The following is a 21,458-nucleotide window of genomic DNA, read 5'->3' as shown; positions in this document are numbered from 1 at the left end:
ATCAAATCCGACTCATTAAATTCGTTCAAGTTTAAATAGATTATTGATCTGCCTATTTATAGTTCAATTTATTTCAGCTCACTAATAATCGAGTTAATATGTAGTCTAAATTAACGCAGGAAATGTATATTTTTTTAAATATTTTTTAATTTGATATAATATATAATCATGATTAATTTTATTTTTTTTACGAAGTAATAAATTATTTTATAAAAAAATAAATAAAGCAATTAGAATTTAGTAAGAATTAGACGAATTGAATTATGATCTACATTTTCATCTATTACAGCCCAAGTATCTTTTGAATGATTCGACATCTCGCCCATTTATTAACTAGGCCTAATTTAACCTACTGAGATTCTATTCAATCCACTTATTTAACAAATATCTTATATTATACACTTTCATCCAATCATAACTAACCTATTTTTTAGTCAAATAAAGTTAATGCTAAGAAATAAAAAGTCTGTTAAGAAATCATTACTAGTAATAATTTTTTCCAATTGGAAATACACCTAACTCCATATAATATGCATATTCATTGGTTCCTTTCTCACGTGACAATAATAATATATTCAATATAATTATATTTTATATAGTAAAAAATTATTTTCGAATATTATTAAATTAAAAATAAATTAGTAAAAATATTTTACTAGGAGTATGAAATGGAGAGAACGTAAAAAATTGGTCGAATTTACTGTTTACTTTTTTCTAAAAGATGTATATAAATCATATAAATTTTGATATCTAGAAAAAAATCATGTCATTCGATTTAATTTAAGCGATTGAGTGGACTGACTATTTAGGCGTTGCATGATAAAAGACTCCTCCTTTGTTTTTTTCTTTTCAGTATATATTAATATATATAAAGATGAAATCATCAAAAAAAATGTGATGTGTATACAAACAAATTGAGTTTTTTTTCTCAATATAATGAGACTATCCAACTTCTATTTTTGTTTTCTTCTTGTTTTAGAAAGTATCCATATTCTTTTGTGTGTATCAAGTTGTTGCTGAAATGTACGGCAAGACTGCGTACAATAGACTATAGTGGTTCGGGAGCAGGAGCTTAGTGCATTGGACTGTCTTTTGTAGGTATCAAGTTTCTGAACAAATCTTGAATTAGAAGCAGGGGATTACAAAGGTGAAATTTTTTGAGTTTCTTGAATTATGAAAAAGGGTATTTGATTCATTGAAATTTAATCTTTTTTTTGTATATGAAGAAGGTGCAATTTTGAGTTTAATGTGTGTATATGAAACTTGAAAGTAAGTAAACTTTATTCAATGTGTAATGGTCTATAACACACCTAAAGTATCCTGGTTTTTCGAGTTTCGTATATGAAGTATAGAGTATGCTGTGAGTTTCTTACCTGAACTATGACCAATTATTTATCAAAACACGCCTCAACTATCAATTGTTCCCTTTTCCTCCTTGAAATATCATCATCGTTTAGGTAGAAGGGAATAACTAAGAGTTGAGGCGTGTTTTGATATGTAGTTGGTGGTAGTTCAGGTAGAAAACTCGTAAAAATGTGATCTTTGGTGAAAAATCTTGAACTGGAAAGGGTGTTTGATTCAGAAAGTTTAAATCTTTTCTGGTTATCCTAAAATATTGAATTGACAACAGGTGATTCCAAAGGTGAAAATTTTAGTTTTACATAAAGTGAAAATGTCAGCAACTATAAGCAAAGATGAATTGAACAAGTCTCTAAGCCGAGGATCGATGAGTAGGAGCAGGAGAATGAGTTTTGGATCAACAAGTGTAAGAAGCTGGACTTCAGCAAGTGTTACAGAAGTTTTAACTGCACCAGGAGGTGATGTTTTCCAGCGAAATGGGAGGGAAAATGACGATGAAGACGAGCTAAAATGGGCTGCAATCGAGAGACTTCCAACATATGATAGGCTGAGGAAAGGGATTTTGAAACAAACATTGGATGATGGAAAGATTGTTCATCAAGAAGTCGATGTAACGAATCTTGGATTTCAAGATAAAAAGCAGTTGATGGAAAGTATACTTAGGATTGTGGAAGAAGATAATGAGAGGTTTCTTCTTAGGCTAAGAGATAGGACGGATAGGTAAAACACTTTAATCTTTCTTGATATTCATTATCGGGGTTAGTTTTTGCACACCTCGACTGTTTTATCAGGTATTTGCTACCTCATCTACCATCACAAGAATCGGATAACTCTGTCTATTGAGGACATTGTGTCTCATGGTTTTCAATAATATCTTATTTTGGTGTTTTGATATTGTTCCAAACATGCAAATTATGTGTATATCAATAGGATTTTTTTTTGCATGATATAGGGTTGGGATTGATATTCCAAAAATTGAAGTTCGTTACGAGCATCTTTCCATCGAAGGAGATACATATGATGGATCTAGAGCATTACCTACTCTGTGGAATGCTACCATCAACTTTGTAGAGGTATTATTTCCTTTCAACAATTATATTGATTCTGAGGTTCTATATTGTTTAATTTTGCTAATAGAGTGAGCACTTTGTGCAGCAAGGTACTTGTCTTAATCAAGTTTCTTTTTTATGTTCAAATTTCATAGGGGGCTCTTGAAAAAGTCAAGCTTGTCCCTTCGAAGAAAAGGACCGTCAAGATACTACGTGATGTAAGTGGAATTGTAAAACCATCAAGGTATGTTCAATAAATGACATTCCATCTGTAGTCTTGGCGAAGCTTCCAAAATCTGCTTATTTTAAAAAGTGTTTTTCGTCAAATGGACATTCCATCTATAGTCTATTTGGCGAAGTTTCCAAAATCGAGTTATTTTGAGAAGTGCTTTATCGTCAAATGGAGTCAGAAAAGTACATTGTGCTTGTTGTATCTTATAGGATGATACTACTTCTTGGGCCTCCGGGAGGTGGGAAAACTACATTGCTAAAATCACTTGCTGGAGTGCCAGACAAGGATCTGAGAGTATGTGATTCTTCAACGTTGAGAAATTACAGCGTGAAGTGTTTAATCTATGATGTATATCTAACTACTAGTTCGTGTGCTTAGGTCGCCGGAAAAATCAGTTATTGTGGTCATGAGCTCTCAGATTTTATTCCTCAAAGGACTTGTGCTTATATCAGTCAGCATGACCTTCATCATGGAGAGATGACAGTCAGAGAGACGTTGGATTTTGCCGGACGTAGTTTAGGAGTTGGAACAAGATATGATCTCCTCACAGAACTGTCAAGGCGCGAAAAGGAATTGGGAATCAAACCAGATCCCGAGATAGATGCATTTATGAAAGCTATAGCAGTTGCAGGCCAAGAATCAAGTCTAGTCACGGACTATGTTCTTAAGGTTAGATCTTGATATTACTAATAATTATTCCATGCATTTAAGAACCGGATTAGGGGTGTCTTATTATCGAGGAAATCTGCAGCTTCTTGGGCTGGATATATGTGCTGATATAATGGTAGGTGATCAGATGAGAAGAGGTATATCAGGTGGACAGAAGAAGCGGCTGACGACAGGTTTCTAAACTATTGCTCCATCCATTTCCTCAATATTTGGAAATTCTTCAACTTTAAACTTCTCACTTGCCCTTAATGATATGGTTTTAAAATATATGTTATGGCATGTTTAATACTATGAGTTCTAAGAGAACTTTTAGTATGTGATGAAAATGTTTCTTTCATTCTTGAATTTCATGTCGAGTCAAATGAGTATATCATTATTTGACTTGTTTGATCAGTTTCTCATGGCATATTCACTATATGACATTTGTCTTAACTTTTTACTGAATACAGGAGAAATGTTGGTTGGTCCTGCTAAAGTTTTCTTTATGGATGAAATCTCAACGGGCCTCGACAGTTCTACAACATTTCAAATTGTCAAATACATGAGACAGATGGTCCATATAATGGATGTAACTATGATAATATCCCTTCTTCAACCTGCACCTGAAACTTTTGAACTTTTCGATGACATTATTTTGCTCTCGGAGGGACGCATAGTCTACCAAGGTCCACGTGAGAACGTGCTTGAGTTTTTCGAGAGTGTTGGATTTAAATGTCCAGAAAGGAAAGGAATTGCTGACTTTCTCCAAGAGGTTACTTCTCTAAAGGATCAAGAACAATATTGGTTCAGGGAAAACCAACCTTACAGATTCATTACAGTGGCTGAATTCGCAGAACGTTTTAGCAATTTTCGTGTTGGACGTGAACTTCTTGATGAACTAGAAGTTGCTTATGACAAAAGCAAAGCCCATCCTGCTGCACTTGTCACAGAAAAATATGGTATCTCCAACATGGAACTCTTCAAGGCATGTTTATCAAGGGAATGGCTATTAATAAAGCGAAATTCGTTCTTATACATGTTCAAGACATTCCAGATTACTGTCATGTCAATAATAACCTTTACGGTATTCTTTAGGACAGAAATGAAAGTTGGACAGATTGCAGACGGAGGCAAATTTTATGGGGCATTGTTTTTCAGCCTAATCAATGTGATGTTTAACGGTGCATCAGAGCTTGCACTGATCATTTTCAGACTTCCCGTGTTCTTTAAACAAAGAGATTCTCTATTTTATCCTGCCTGGGCTTTTGCTCTCCCCATTTGGCTTTTAAGAATCCCCCTCTCCTTCATGGAATCATTGATATGGGTTGTCCTTACTTATTATACCATCGGTTTTGCTCCTGCTGCAAGTAGGTATGTACCACCGTTCACTCCTAGAAACCAAAATATGATTCATGGTCAGTATGAATATATAGGAATATAATGAGCTCAAACTGATCAAACTTCTATTATCTTGACCTTGGAAAATTTTCAGGTTTTTCCGTCAATTCTTGGTATTTTTCGCTCTGCACCAGATGGCGTTGTCTCTCTTCCGCTTTATTGCTGCAATTGGAAGGACTCTAGTAGTTGCAAGCACTATTGGCACTTTCAGTCTACTAATAGTCTTTGTGCTTGGTGGTTTCATTGTCGCAAAAGGTTCGTTATGACATCCTCTAGATTGATAAATTTCTTTATAACAGAAGACTAGTTCAGTTACAGATTGTTAATTTGTACATCAGGGGTCTGTAGGTGGACATAAATGACCAATATTCTTAATGCAATTGCTTATTTATTGTTGTTAGATGACCTCGAACCATGGATAAAATGGGGCTACTATGCATCTCCAATGTCATATGCACAGAATGCAATAGCGATCAATGAGTTTCTGGACACAAGATGGAGTACTGTAAGCTATACAATTATGTTCACAAACAGTGACTACCATCAAATTTTCATTATCGTTACATACTGATCTTTTTTTTTTCAGCATAACAATGACACTAGTTTCTCTGAGGAAACGGTGGGAAAGGTTCTTCTTAAGTCAAGGAGCATGTATTCAGATGATTATATGTTCTGGATCTGTATCATTGCCCTATTTGCCTTCTCATTTCTCTTCAACTTATGCTTCATCTTGGCGCTGACTTACTTAAACCGTAAGCTAGAGATTCTCTCTTCTATTTAAAATTTTGGAAACTAATTTGTTGCTCTCTCATCCATTCTTGTAAATAAAATGCAGCATTTGCTGATTCTACATCTGTTAGTATGGATGACGACAAAAGTAAGAAAAATGAGCAAAGAAACCATAACCCCAAAGAATCAACAGAGAAGAGTTCAGCATCTAACACCACAACGTTTGAAGGTTAGACAATTTATAGCTTTGTTTAGATGCTGAAAAATATATATAAACGAAGGTTATTGTAATTTGTACTGATCATGATAAATTTGGTCATATGCTGAATGATTGTTGCAGGTATAGATATGGCTGTGAGGAACAACTCGAGTATTGACAAAAGAGCATCCCAAAAAAGAGGAATGGTGCTTCCTTTCCAGCCATTGTCACTTGCATTTAACCATGTCAATTACTATGTCGATATGCCAGAAGTAAGAAACATTCTTCGCGTTGTAAGCATTGATACTGTTATGCTTAATTTATTACTCATCATCCTGTTGTATGCCTGTCAGGAAATGAAATCCCAAGGAATTGAAGAGACTCGTCTCCAATTGTTACGAGATGTTAGTGGCACTTTCAGACCTGGAGTCCTTACAGCCTTAGTTGGTGTAAGTGGAGCTGGGAAGACTACTTTGATGGATGTCTTAGCAGGAAGAAAAACTGGTGGCTACACCGACGGAAGTATCATCATTTCTGGTTATCCGAAAAACCAATCAACTTTTGCTCGGATAAGTGGTTATTGTGAACAGAATGACATTCATTCTCCACATGTTACTGTTTATGAGTCATTGATATATTCAGCTTGGTTGCGTCTCTCCCCGGATGTCGAAAAGGAAACTAGGAAGGTATTTTCTCCAATCACTATTATCGCTTTTGTTTTTATTATGTTCATGTCCTCAAAAGTCTCGTTTTGGCTTCTGCTTATGTTTCAAAACCTTGCAATATCCATTGAATAAGCATTTTTTGTTAAAGCAATTTTAAAATAAATCCGGCAGTGTGAGCTTGCTCGCATTGTTGGTCCCACGTCCAATAAAAAGGAGGGTCACGATAGGCTGACAGCCAGCGTAAAGCTATTATATTATGATGAATCATCACAATACAGAACAGACAACCCTGTCTTTCTTTGGATCGAGGCAAATGACCCTGTTAATTTCATCGAAAAGAAGGTGAAGCACTAACTTGCCTAGTATTTTTGTTCAGAATTTCGTCGAGGAAGTAATGGAACTAGTCGAGTTGAATCCTCTCCGGAATTGTCTAGTTGGACTGCCGGGGGTAGATGGTCTCTCAACTGAACAAAGAAAAAGACTGACCATAGCTGTTGAACTAGTAGCAAATCCATCTATTATTTTCATGGATGAACCAACATCAGGACTTGATGCTAGAGCAGCGGCAATTGTGATGCGAACTGTGAGAAATACAGTAGATACAGGTCGAACTGTCGTGTGCACTATCCACCAGCCAAGCATAGATATCTTTGAAGCTTTTGATGAGGTAAATGATTGGAATATTGGCTTATGCTTCCTCGGTTCTATTTTATGTGTCACTCTTTTCTTCTAAGTCTATACCAAAATGAACGAAAACTTTCTATATTTGGAGTCAGTTTAATTTAAACTTCCCATTTTACTCATAGTGACATGATTTTATAGCCACAAATATGTCATGTTTAGACTACAAGTTCCAAAAGCCTTTCTTTCTTTATTAAACTTCGTGCTCAGTTAAACACCTTCAGATAAAATAGAACGGAAGGAATATAACTTTCACAAATCTGCAATTCTTGTGTGCCACTGTTCTTCTCACGCGAATGACTACCTTTGCAGCTGTTGTTAATGAAAAGAGGAGGACAAGTCATTTATGCAGGGCCTCTCGGACATCATTCTCGCCTATTGATTGAGTATTTTCAAGTGTGTATCATCTCAGCCAAAAATTTCAAGTTGTTGTGGCATTACTGTATAGATAAATCAGTAACTAAAAACCGCTTTTTTCCAGTCTGTTCCAGGAGTTCCGACAGTAAAAGAGGGATATAATCCAGCTACTTGGATGTTGGATATCACAACTCCAGCAGTTGAGGGTCAACTAAATGTGGACTTTGGAGACATTTACACGAACTCGGATCTATATAGGTAATAAGAAGATAACATTGTCTTTTTCATTTTACTTTCAGTACTGTGTTACTAACTAGCTCACCGTCGTTTATAACTCAACTTTCACAGGAGGAATCAAGGACTAATCAAACAACTAAGTGTTCCAGTACCAGGGTCCCAAGACCTTCGTTTTCCTACGAAATATTCACAACCGTTTGTTGATCAGTGCAAGGCTTGCTTTTGGAAACAACACTTATCCTATTGGAGGCATCCGCAATATAATGCCGTAAGGTTTTTCATGACAGCAATTATAGGGATCATATTTGGAATTATCTTCTGGGATAAAGGGAACAAAATGTAAGTCATCATCTTGCACTAGTACTCGTTTTGCTCCTTCTGTCATCAGTGTTTTAATCGACGAATCAATCAACTAGGCCTCATTTCATGGAACCCCTTGCTCATTTAACTTGACGGGATAATCATGATAACAGGTACAAACTGCAAGACCTATTGAATCTACTTGGAGCTATGTATGCTGCCGTTATGTTCCTTGGCGGAACAAACACTTCAACTGTGCAGTCAGTTGTGGCGGTAGAAAGAACAGTCTTTTATCGAGAAAGAGGAGCAGGGATGTATTCTGCGCTGCCTTATGCATTCGCTCAGGTAAGAGAAGCACCAACAGAACATTACTTGTATAGTATAAGTTTCCTCTTAGAAAAAATATGTCTATAGGCATAACACATACACAAACACTCTAACTTGGCCTCACCTGATAACTGACAAGTACGCATTCCAACTTTAGTATGCACATCTAGACACATCAACTCATCACCACTATGTTAGTTGAACACTCCAACCTACAAAATGATCATCTAGTCACCTCCAAAATTTATGTGTCACTTCAGCATCAAGTGTCGACGACACACCGTGGGTTTTGGTTGGAGTGTTTAGTTGTCAGTTGAGACCAAGTTGATGAGTCTAGATGTGCACTCTCAAAGTTGGAGTGCTTACTTTCCAGCTGAAGCCAAGTTTGAGTGTTTGTTTATGTATTATGTCTATGTCTATATATGTAGAATCAAGTCATCGTCAAAGAACTAAATCTTTTCTTTTGCCCTCTGCAGGTGGCCATAGAAACTATCTACATCGCGATCCAGACTGTTATTTACAGCCTCCTTCTGTACTCAATGATCGGTTTTCACTGGACAGCTGCTAAATTCGTTTGGTTCTATTTCTTCATTTTCATGTGCTTCGTTTACTTCACAATGTACGGAATGATGCTTGTAGCACTCACTCCAAGCTACCCGATTGCTGCCATCGTCATGACATTCTTCCTCAGCTTTTGGAACTTGTTCTCTGGTTTTCTTATCCCTAGACTGGTAAGTACAATAGCCCCTACAATATCAAAATGAGTTTCATTTCTATACATTTAATCATCCCCAGAGAATGGAATCAGTAACCTAGAACAAGCTTAAATACACTACTAGTGTAAAACTCTTCACACTATCGGTGTATATAAGCTAAATCCTACTCTCTCCGTTTCAATCTGTCTTACTTTCCTTTTTGGTACGTTTAAAAGAAAATGTCTTTTATTGGCAACTTTTTAATTGTAACTTTCCACATGTTTAAGTAATAAGATGAACGTAAACTAGCAGCACTGAAACAAATCTGACCTATGAATCTTAGAAGTACTATGCAAACACACAATTTTAGTCTAAAAGAAGCAGAACAACAACAACAACAACTTCTATGCCTCGTACACTAACAAGTTAAGGTCCTCTATATGAAACCTTCTTGTTCCATTTTAGCTCAATTCATGTCATCGTCACATAAAAAATAAGCAGAACACTGGACTGAAATCTATAACATGGAAAAAGATCTTTGCATCTGATAACATCAAAATGTTTGCTTTTGCAGCAAATTCCGATATGGTGGAGGTGGTATTACTGGGGTTCTCCAGTAGCATGGACGATATACGGTCTTGTAACATCTCTTTTAGGTGACAAGAATGATAACGTTGAGGTACCAGGCGTTGGCGAAATACCATTAAAGCTATTTTTAAAAGATTATTTGGGATTTGAGTATGACTTCTTGGGAGTTGTTGCTGTTGCTCATGTTGCTTGGGCTGTTCTGTTCTCCTTTGTTTTTGCTTATGGCATAAAGTTCTTGAATTTCCAAAGGAGATAAATTAACTTGAAGACAATACATAGTTTTGTGTACACATAAATGTTATCAAACTCGTGTAGGATCCTCCAAGAATGCACTACTTTTGGAGGATCTAACACGTACCTGGCAACATTTTTGAAGAATTCGAGCAATATAGATCATATATTTATTTAATTTTGATGTATAAATTTCTCTTCAACTCTTGTGATGTTAAATAAGTAGAATACACACATACGAGGTATCAAATGGGCGGGTTGTGTTACATTTGTATGGATTAAAATCGGCGTTCAACTTAAAATCTTTTTTTTTTTCATTTGTTTGTTCTTGAATAATTTGTTTAGTTACCAAAACAAACTAATATAAGTTTTTTTTTCCTTTTATTTATCATAACTAAATCAAGCTAAACTTTTTTTTAAAAAAAAAAACTTGTATTTCTATGTTTTGATAGGTTTGTTGATGAGTTTGATCCAAATTTTTAGATAGACTGACTTGAGCTATTTCCAAGTTTAGACGAGTTATATTTTCATAGGCTAAAATTTGATGAGAGGAATTGATAAATGCAAGTAAATTTGACTAGATGATCCAAACTTTTAATGGATGACATAGATGAGCCTTTTCTCAAAGTTCGATGGCATATTTGAGTCTTTTCCCTTAAATAAATTACTAAAAAAAAAAAATGTAGAGTTCTACTTACTTAACATCACAAGAGTTCAAGAGAAAATCTCTTACAAAAGAAATTTATACATCAAAATTAATATATCATAGACATGACACAGAATGAACTATCTTGAGTAGCATGGAAGAAATAAATAGTATGATGATCTATCTTGCTCGGACTTTTTGAAAAATATCGTCATGTGCATGCTAGATCCTTCAAAAGTAGTGCATTTTGGAGGATTCGACACAAGTTAGACAACATTTTTGGAGAGTCTGAGCAACAATTGTTTTCTTTGCTTAGCTTTATGTACATTTTATGTGTACATTAAACTTTATCAAGTTCATTTTATCTCCTTTGGAAATTCAAGAACTTGATGCCATAGGCAAAAACAAAGCAGAACAGAACAACCCAAGCAACATGAGCAACAGCAACAACTCCCAAGAATTCATACTCAAATCCCAAATATTCTTTTAAAAACAGCTTTAGTGGTATTTCGCCAACGCCTGGTACCTCAATGTTATCGTCCTTATCGCCTACCTGAGATGTTACAAGACCATATATTGTCCATGCTACTGGAGAGCCCCAGTAATACCATCTCCACCATATCGGAATTTGCTGCAAAAAAACAAATTTTTGATGGATCAGATGTTGAGATCTTTTTCCATGTTTTAGATTTCAGTTAATTGTGTTTTGCCTCTTTTTATGTGATGATGATATTAGTTGAGCTTAAATGGAATCGCAAAGATTCATATAGCTGACCTTAACTTATTTGGGACTGAGACATAGTTGTTGTTGTCGTTGTCGTTGTTCTGCTTCTCTAAAATGTGTGTTTTTTCATACTATTTTTGAGTTTTATAATCATCCTTATTTCTAAATTTGAGTTACAGGTTATAGTATCGTTTCGTTTCAATGTTACTAATGACAAGAATTCTTACATTTATCGGTGTTTTAAGCCTGTTATAGGAGGTAACCTGTCTTATTTTTGGGGATACTAGTCCCACTTTTTATGGAAGGTTACTTGTAGCATCTTTTGAGTGATCTTATAGTATAAAAATGCTTTGACTCAGTCAGTGTAGAGAAGTTAAACTCATTTCGATAGTGCAGAGGTTATTGTACTTACCGTTCTAGGGATAAGGAAACCGGAGAACAAGTTCCAAAAGCTGAGGAAGAATGACATGACGATGAAAGCAATTGGGTAGCTTGGAGTGAGTGCTACAAGCATCATTCCATACATTGTGAAGTAGACGAAGCACATGAAGACGAAGAAATAAAACCAACAGAATTTAACAGCTGTCCAGTGGAAACCAATCATTGAGTATAACAGGAGGCTGTAAATAAAAGTTTGGATCGCGACGTAGATAGTCTCTATGGCTACCTGCAGAAGGAAAAATGGAACATTAATCTCTTCCATGATGAAATATTAGTCCAAAATGAAACTTTCACAAGTTATGTTCTGTTAGTGATTCGTTTACCTGAGCGAATGCATAAGGCAGCGCAGAATACATCCCTGCTGCTCTTTCTCGATAAAAGACTGTTCTTTCTACTGCCACAACTGACTGGACAGCTGGAGTATTTGCTCCGCCAAGGAACACAACAGCAGCATACATAGCTCCAAGTATATTTAATAAATCTTGTAGTTTGTACCTGTTATCATGATGATCACATCAGGTTAAACGAGCAAGGATTGAGGCGTACTTCATTGATTCATTGATAAAACAGTGATGACAGAAGGAGAAATGAATTCTTCAGTAAGCTGATGACTTACATTTTGTTCCCTTTATCCCAGAAGATAATTCCGAATATGATTACTATCGTTGCTGTCATGAAAAACCGTGTGGCATTATATTGTGGATGCCTCCAATAGGACAAGTGTTGCTTCCAAAAGCAAACTTTGCACTGACTGATAAATGTTTGGGAGTATTTCGTAGGAAAATGAAGGTCTCGGGACCCTGGTGCTGGAACACTTAATTGTTTGATTAGTTCTTGATTCCTCCTGTGCAAGTTTGAGTTGTAAAACAGTACTTGAAATATAATCGAAAGGACTAGTTTATCAGTTCTAAAGTTACCTGTACAGATCAGATTTCGCGTAAATATCTGTAAAGTCCACATTAACTTGAGCCTCAACTGCTGGAGTGGTGATATCCAACATCCAAGTAGCTGGATTATATCCTTCTTTGATTGTAGGAACCCCCGGAACAGACTGAAAAAAAAAACGTTTTTGTTACTGATTTATCTATACAGTAATGCCGCGACACCTTGAAAATTTTGAATGAGATGATACTGACCTGAAAATATTCGATCAATAGGCGAGAATGATGCCCAAGAGGCCCTGCATAAATGACTTGTCCTCCTCTTTTCATTAACAACAGCTGCAAAGGTTATCGATCACATAAGAAGAACAGTGGCATCAAAGAAAGTGTCATATAATTGCCAATGTTCCAATCATTACCTCATCAAAAGCTTCAAAGATATCTATGCTTGGCTGGTGTATAGTGCACACGACAGTTCGGCCTGTATCTACTGTATTTCTCACAGTTCGCATCACAATTGCTGCTGCTCTAGCATCAAGTCCTGATGTAGGTTCATCCATGAAAATAATAGATGGATTTGCTACTAGTTCTACAGCAATCGTCAGTCGCTTCCTTTGTTCAGTTGAGAGACCATCTACCCCTGGTAGGCCAACTAGAGAGTTCATGAGAGGATTCAACTCAACTAGTTCCATTACTCCCTCGACGAAATTCTGAACAAAAACACCAAGCAAGTTAGTCCTTCACCTTCTTTTCCATGAAAATTAACATGGCCTCAAGACAGATGAGATTGTCTATTCTGTATTGTGATGATTCATCATAATTGACTAGTTTTACTCTGGCTGTACGCCTATCGTAACTCTCCTTTTTTATCCGGACTTGGGACCAAAATGCGAGCAAGGTTTAGAAACATATGCAGGAACAATAAATGAGGCTTTTGCAGACCAAGGGACGAGATGATAGGAGTAAATACCTTCCTAGTTTCCTTTTTGACATCCGGAGAGAGACGCAACCAAGCTGAATATATCAATGACTCATAGACAGTAACATGTGGAGAATGAATGTCATTCTGTTCACAATAACCACTTATCCGAGCAAAAGTTGATTGGTTTTTTGGATAACCAGAAATGATGATACTTCCGTCAGTATAGCCACCGGTTTTTCTTCCTGCTAAGACATCCATCAAAGTAGTCTTCCCAGCTCCACTTACACCAACTAAGGCTGTAAGAACTCCAGGCCTGAACGCGCCACTGACATTTTGTAACAATTGGAGACAAGTCTCTTCAATTCCTTTGGCTTTCATTTCCTGACAAGTCATACAACCAGATGATGAGTATGAAATTAAGCATATCAGTATCAGCACTTGGAACCCAGTGAATGTTTCTTACTGCTGGCATATCGACATAGTAATTGACGTGGTTAAATGCAAGTGACAATGGCTGGAAAGGAAGCACCATTCCTCTTTTTTTGCCTACTTTTTTGTTATTCCTTACATCCATATCTATATCTGCAATGATCATTCAGTTTTCGCTTAATTTTACACGAGTATCTCTCTAAAGGAATCACATTTAGAAGTCTAAAGGCATGGAAAGTGGATATGTATATGCTTGTCAAACCTTCAAATGTTGCGGTGGTGAATGCTGAACTCTTCTCTGTTGATTCTTTGAGATTACGGTTTCCATGCTCGTTTTTCTTACTTTTGTCATCATCCATAGTAACAGATTTAGAATCAGCAGATGCTGCATTTTGTTTACAAGAATGGATCAGAGAGCAAGAAATGAATTTCTGAAGTTATAAATAGAAGAGAGAATTTCTATCATACGGTTCATGTATGTCAGTGCCAAGATGAAACAGAAGTTGAAGAGAAATGAGAAGGCAAATAAGGCGATAACACATATCCAGAACATATACTCGTCTAAATACATGCTCCTCGACTTAAGAATAACCTTGCCTACTGTTTCCTCAGAGAAATATGTGTCATTGTTACTCTGAAAAGAAAAAGATATGTAAGTAAAGATAATCAAAAGTTGATGGTAGTCATTGTTCGCGAATGAATCGTAGAGCTTACAGTACTCCATCTTTTGTCCAGAAACTCGTTGATGGCTATTGCATTCTGCGCATATGACATGGGAGACACATAGTAGCCCCATTTTATCCATGGTCCGAGGTCATCTACAACAATAAATAAGCAATGGCATTAAGATTATTGGATATTTATGTGAACGTCGATCCATTTTAGTATTCTAACTTCATTTTACAGATCCCTGATGTAAGAATTGACAATCTCCAATTCCCTCCGTTTCAATTTGTTTGTCCTACTTTCCTTTTTAGTCCATTTCAAAAAGAATGTTTATCTTACTTTCCTTTTTAGTCCATTTCAAAAAGAATGTTTACGGCCACAAGATTGAAGTACATTTTGGTTCATTCTACATATCTTTAGTTTAAGACCACAAGACTCAAAAGTCTTCTTTACTTTCTTAAACTTCGTGTCAAGTCAAAACCTGACAAACAAATTGATATGGAGGGATTACAAAGAAATTCCTCATAGAGAACTGACCTTTAGCAACAATGAAACCACCAAGCACAAAGACTATCAGTAGAGTGAAAGTGCCAATAGTGTTTGCAACTACTAGAGTCCTTCCAATTGCAGCAATAAAACGGAAGAGAGACAATGTCATCTGGTGCAGAGCGAAAAAAACTAAGAATTGGCGGAAAAACCTGAAAATTTTCCAAGGTGCAAATAATGTAAGATTGATCACTTTGAGCTAATTGTTCATTGTGTATTAAACATTTACATTGATCATAGATCATATTATTTAGTCTCTAGGAGTGAACGACGGGTACATACCTACTTTCAGCAGGAGCAAAACCGATGGTATAATACGTAAGGACAATCCATATCAATGATTCCATAAAGGAAAGGGGGATTCTTAAAAGCCAAATAGGGAGAGCGAAAGCCCAGGCAGGATAAAATAGAGAATCTCTTTGTTTAAAGAACACGGGAAGTCTGAAAAGGATCAATGCAAGTTCTGCAGTACCGTTAAACATTACATTGATGAGGCTGAAAAACAATGCCCCGCAAAATTTGTTACCGTCTGCTATCTGTCCAACTTTCATTTCTGTCCTAGAGAATACTGTAAAGGCTATAATTGCCATGATAATAATCTGGAATGTCTTGAACATGTATAAGAACGAATTCCGCTTCATCAATAGCCATTCCCTTGAAAAACATGCCTTGAAGAGTTCCATGTTGGAGATACCATACTTTTCTGTGACAAGTGCAGCAGGATGGGCTTTACTTTTGTCATAAGCAACTCCTAGTTCATCGAAAAGTTCACGTCCAACATGGAAATTGCTAAAGTGTTCCGCGAATTCAGCTACTGTAATGAATCTGTAAGGTTGTTTTTTCCTGAACCAGTACTGTTCTTGGTCCTTTAGAGAAGTAACCTCTTGGAGAAAGTCAGCAATTCCTTTCCTTTCTGGGCATTTGAATCCAACACTTTCGAAAAACTCAAGCACGTTCTCATGTGGACCTTGGTAGACTATGCGTCCCTCTGATAGCAAAATAATGTCATCGAAAAGTTCAAAAGTTTCAGGTGCAGGTTGAAGAAGGGATATTATCATAGTCACATCCATTATATGGACCATCTGCCTCATGTATTTTACAATTTGAAATGTCGTAGAACTGTCAAGGCCCGTCGAGATTTCATCCATAAAGAAAACTTTAGCAGGACCAACCAACATTTCTCCTGTATTCAATAAAAAGTTCATACAAATGACATAAGAATGAAAGATAGACTTATGACACCCATTGCCATAACATTTATGTTGTTATAAAAGCATGTCATTAAGGGTAAACGGGAAATTTAAAGGCAAAGAGTTCCACCAAATTTAGAAAGATGCATTTTTTTCGGAACAGACTAAAAAGAAAAGAGTGTCATGTAAAATGGAACGGATGGAGCAATAGTCTAAAACCTGTCGTCAGCCGCTTCTTCTGTCCACCCGATATACCTCTTCTCATCTGATCACCTACCATTACATCAGCACAGGTATCCAGCCCAAGAATCTGCAGAACATCTCAACAATAAGAGACCCCTTATCCGGTTCTTAGATGCACGGAATTATCAGGATCTCACCTTAAGAACATAGTCTGTGACTAGACTTGATTCTTGGCCTGCAACTGCTGTAGCTTTCATAAATGCATCTATCTCAGGATCTGGTTTGATTCCCAATTCCTTTTCGCGCCTTGACAGTTCTTTGAGGAGCTCATATCTTGTTCCAACTCCTAAACTACGTCCGGCAAAATCCAACGTCTCTCTGACTGTCATCTCTCCATGATGAAGATCATGCTGACTAATATAAGCACAAGTCCTTTGAGGGATAAAATCCGACAGTTCATGACCACAATAATTGATTTTTCCAGCAACCTAAACCGATGAACAAATAGTTAGATATACATCATAGAATAAACACTTTATGCCGTCATTTCTCAAAGTCAAAGATTTACATACCCTTAGATCCTTGTCTGGCCCTGCAGCAAGCGCCTTTAGCAGTGTAGTTTTCCCACCTCCTGGAGGCCCAAGAAGTAGTGTCATCCTATAAGATACAACAAGCACGATGTGCTTTTCTGAGACTCCGACGAAAAACACTTTTCAAAATAAACAGAATTTGGAAACTTCACCAAATAGACTATTTGACTAAAAGCAATTTTTAAAAATAAGCAGATCTTGGGAGCTTCGCCAAACAGACTATAGACGGAATGTGTTTACTGAACATACCTTGATGGTTTTACTATTCCACTTACATCACGAAGTATCTTGACGACCCTTTTCTTCGAAGGGACAAGCTTGATTTTTTCAAGAGCTCCCTATGAAATTTGAACATAAAAAAGAAACTTGATTAGGACAAGTACCTTGCTGTACAGAGTGCTCACTATAATTGTTGAAAGGAAATAGTACCTCTACAAAGTTGATAGTAGCATTCCACAGAGTAGGCAGTGCTCTAGATCCAACATATGTATCTCCTTCGATGGAAAGATGCTCGAATCGAACTTCAATTTTTGGAATATCAATCCCAACCCTATATCATGCAAAAAAAAACATCAAAATATTCCTATTGATAAACATATAATTTGCATAATTGGAACAACATCAAAGCACCAAAAAAAGATTATTGCACTCAAGGATGAAAACCATGGGACACAAGGTTCAAATCCTAACAACGACAAATATGTGATTTCGTTTCATCTGACTAGGCCTCAATGAACAAGTACTCAATAAAATAGTCGAGGTGTGCACAAACTGAACGTGACACCAATGAATCGAGAAAAAGAGACTGAAAATCAAGAAAGATTAAAGTGTTTTACCTATCAATCCTATTTCTTAGTCTAAGAAGAAACCTCTCATTATCTTCTTCAACAATCTTAAGTATACTTTCCATCAACTTCTTTTTATCTTTCAATCGAAGATTGGTAACATCGATTTCTTGATGAACAATCTTTCCATCATCCAATGTTTGCTTCAAAACATCTTTCCTCAGACCATCATCTGTTGAAAGTCTCTCCATTGCAGCCCATTTTAGCTCATCTTCGTCATCATTTTCCCTCCCATTTCTTTGGAAAACATCCTCTCCAGGTACAGTAAAAACTTCCCTAACACTTGCTGATCCAAAACTCATTCTCAAAGACTTGGACAATTCATCTTTGCTTATAGTAGCTGACATTTTCTGTAAAAAAAAACTCAAAAAATTTCACCTTTTTCGAATCCCCTGCTGTCAATTCAAGATTTTATCAAACACCCTTTTTTCACAATTTAGAAACTCACACTAAATTAAAGATAGAATATTTTTCTTGTACATACATCAAGAAAGTTATTTACTTTCTTAATGCATGATTTCTAAAGTTCTTCACACACAAATAAAAACAGTCGTTTGATACATTGGTGTGTTACTAATATATCTCTTCTTTTCACTTAATTTTTTTTCGTCAATATTTAATGATGAGATAACTAGTGCAACTCATAACGTTTTGTTCGTGTTCAACAGGTTTTATATGGTTGGGAAGACAACAAATAAAAAATGTAGCTGAGGAAACTCAGCTCAGTTAATACCCTTCGCGATCATGGACCGGTCCCAATCAATCGCGGAAGTCAATGTGGTCACTGTCCCTAATTAATTGACTCTGTAAAAGAGAAGGATGAAAGCAATGAATAGTACCCCTCGATTTCAATTTGTCTGTCTTACTTAATTTTTCTTTTAGTCTGTTTAAAAAAGAATGTCGCTTTCTATATTTAGTAACTCTTTACATCCGGCATCCTACATAGCATATCTAAGACATCTTATCCATTCTATCACAATTTTTTCGACTCATGTTCTGTTTTTCATTTACTCTTCTTTAATTTCATCCAGAGATTGGGTTACGAGTTCAACAAAAACCAATAATTTTGTCTCAAACTTTGTATTTGTGTTAAAAAATCATTTCATGTGTAAATAATCTCTTCAGAACCCAATATATTACAGACTTACGGTTAAGAAGCGAGAACTTATGAGCTAAAATTTTGACTCCGTCATTGTCTTTTAACAATTATAAGAAGTCAGTAGAAACTAGAAAGATCAGAATTCAGAGGTGAAATATGAGGAATTTTTTTTAAGGACAAATAATCATAGTACAATGATTCAAAACAAAATAAAAAATAAAAAAAATACAATGAATGTATTCAATTTTTAGGTGAAAAATAGGGACACTTATGACATTACCACATCACAATTTAATGTAAAAATTCAATAATTGGGTTTGATTAATTTGAATACGTATTGAGAATTTGTTTTATTATCGGGATAAAGCTCTTCCTATAAAGAAAAAATGATTTTATTCTTCAAAATTTAATTCTACATGTATATCTCTTAATTGAAGACTTGTGAAGACAATTACGAAATGAGGTGACATTTTGTTGTTTTAACTCTTCTCACGTCTATTAAGAAAAAACAATTAATATAAAATCTTGGAGATATTAAAAAAAATTGTAAACATTGTGCTATTAAATGTTTATTCAAAAAAGAAATATTGTTTTTATTTATGAATCAATCAAATGCGACAATACTTTATTATTAAAAAAATCGAATTGAAATTGGAATGTGAAACTCGTTTAAAATAAGATAACTAAATGGATGTATATGGAGGAATGAGAACCAAAAAAAAAAAAGGTAGAGAGGGGTAAATGCACTAATTAATAAAAGATATTTTAAAAAAAATTATTTTGCTTACTAAATAAAAAAAAACTGAACCAAATCCAACAAAAGAGAATAAAATTTAAAATATTTTAATAATAATAATAACAAATAGATAGTAAATAAATTTTTGGGCTATAACAATGTTGAAGCCTAACGCTGATATTTTAAGTATAAATTATAGGAACCACATATTATAAGTACTAAATAACATCCTATTCCTTCTAGTTTTCTATTTACCAAAAATCTCTTAAAAATGATGTTTGCAGGATACATCGTATTGTGCACGGGATACATTAGGTTTGATACATTCCACATAGCGGGATACATAGCATTGTGCACGGGATACATGCGGGATACATAGCGTTGTGCAAGGGATACATAGCGTTTGATACATTCCACATAGCGGAATATATAGCGTTGTGCACGGGATACATGCAGAATACATAGTAATTTGTCCATATTTTAATGGTTTTATGGTTGGGCCGATCCTATGATGACTATTGTTCAATGCCCATGTTTTTTTCCTGCTAGAAATTAAATAGCTAGCATTTTCAACCTTTTTCCTAAAGAACATAACGGCATTGAGTTAAAAAAAGGCATAAAAATTTGTTTGCTTATAAATATTTATATATTATTGATAAATTTCACTATAAAAAGAAATCGACTTTTGTTTTGTTTGATGTCTACATGTTCTCATCTAAAAGTATATTAGGATGCAAATAATTCACATCCCTATCGATGTGGGAACTCAATGGTATATTTTACTTACACGTACTATTGTTGAATAGTTAAATGAATAGTTAATTAGTTGATTCTTTACCACTATAGTTAGTAGGAGAGAAAATTGAATTTAATTCTTTTAGTTGACTTTTTTATTAGACAGGCACTTATGGTTATTCCTTTAATTTTATTTCAAGCTAAATTTTGTTTTTTCATATATATATTTTTTGTTTATTACCTTATTATAACACATAGATCAAGTTTATTTTCTTTGATTTATGACTTTATATTTATCAAATAGTGTGGCTACTGGCCACTATTCATAATAATTGGTAATTAAGTCTCAGAAGTCTTAATTTTTTTATTTACAAATCATGAATAGCTAAGTTAATTTACTTTTTTTCTTATTTAAGCTCGTTTTTTCTTTTTATCAATTATTTTGTCAAGTTGGTAAGACCATCATGGAGAACTCATGAAATTTCATTAGTTGAGCTTGTTATGTTAGCCAACTTTGACTCACTATCTCTGATTCTTCAAACTAATTATTAGTCCCTCCTGAGTAGATATATATGGGACCTAGGCCTTAAATGTACTTGCCATAAACATAAATTAGTATTTCAAACCTATTGATAGATCTATTAAATTATTAAAAGTGTCGGTAGATACGTGTTAAAATTGCTAAAACTAATTTATATTTGAAGAATTCAATATGAATACGATAATATTTTTAGAAAGTTTGAGCAATATTCAATGACATTGCTTCATTGAATCCCGAAATGTAGGCAAATCTTTTATACATGAAATATATTAAATTATTCCTTAAAAACTACATTCCATGTTGAATTATTATAACTTTAAAAGTAAGACAAATTACCTATTATAACATGTAATTAATGTACAATTGAAAAATAAAAAAAATGAATTAAAAAAAATCGAAAGATTAAAGTACCGTTACAATGTTTTTTTTTTTTAGTTTTTAATTCTAAATACTGCATAATTTAATTTGGTTTTGGCTTTGAAAAATTAATTCAAGTTTAATTAAGAGGATTTGGAAAGAGTTGACATATCCTAGAAGGAACCAAAAATGAAATGTTTCTTTTTTAGGACAAAATCCTAAGCTACTATAT

General features: G+C 35.0%; 2 protein-coding genes across 2 annotated transcripts; one reads left to right on the top strand and one right to left on the bottom strand.

The window, feature by feature from the left end:
- Positions 1-1,028: 1,028 nt before the first annotated feature.
- Positions 1,029-9,986, top strand: LOC125866767 (pleiotropic drug resistance protein 2-like). The gene is made up of 21 exons (XM_049547117.1): positions 1,029-1,147; positions 1,631-2,079; positions 2,312-2,432; positions 2,564-2,652; positions 2,850-2,934; positions 3,019-3,309; positions 3,392-3,482; positions 3,759-4,659; positions 4,781-4,941; positions 5,088-5,191; positions 5,273-5,438; positions 5,522-5,644; positions 5,756-5,886; positions 5,968-6,300; positions 6,656-6,946; positions 7,273-7,356; positions 7,442-7,575; positions 7,666-7,893; positions 8,028-8,199; positions 8,658-8,912; positions 9,451-9,986. The coding sequence occupies exons 2-21, from the start codon at positions 1,673-1,675 to the stop codon at positions 9,718-9,720; spliced, it is 4,437 nt and encodes a 1,478-aa protein (XP_049403074.1). The 5' UTR covers positions 1,029-1,147; positions 1,631-1,672; the 3' UTR covers positions 9,721-9,986.
- Positions 9,987-10,353: 367 nt separating this feature from the next.
- LOC125866768 (pleiotropic drug resistance protein 2-like) lies at positions 10,354-18,182 on the bottom strand. Its single transcript, XM_049547118.1, has 20 exons — positions 17,750-18,182; positions 17,343-17,463; positions 17,163-17,251; positions 16,896-16,980; positions 16,521-16,811; positions 16,360-16,450; positions 15,233-16,133; positions 14,942-15,102; positions 14,453-14,556; positions 14,207-14,372; positions 14,001-14,123; positions 13,773-13,891; positions 13,358-13,690; positions 12,807-13,097; positions 12,643-12,726; positions 12,424-12,557; positions 12,123-12,350; positions 11,830-12,001; positions 11,478-11,732; positions 10,354-10,972 (listed from the first exon to the last, which is right to left on the bottom strand). The coding sequence occupies exons 1-20, from the start codon at positions 18,103-18,105 to the stop codon at positions 10,703-10,705; spliced, it is 4,374 nt and encodes a 1,457-aa protein (XP_049403075.1). The 5' UTR covers positions 18,106-18,182; the 3' UTR covers positions 10,354-10,702.
- Between the last annotated feature and the right edge of the window lie 3,276 nt (positions 18,183-21,458).

This window comes from Solanum stenotomum, chromosome 6 (assembly GCF_019186545.1).
Source record: "Solanum stenotomum isolate F172 chromosome 6, ASM1918654v1, whole genome shotgun sequence".
NCBI lineage: Eukaryota > Viridiplantae > Streptophyta > Magnoliopsida > Solanales > Solanaceae > Solanum > Solanum stenotomum.
This window is presented reverse-complemented; position numbering and strand designations above follow the sequence as displayed.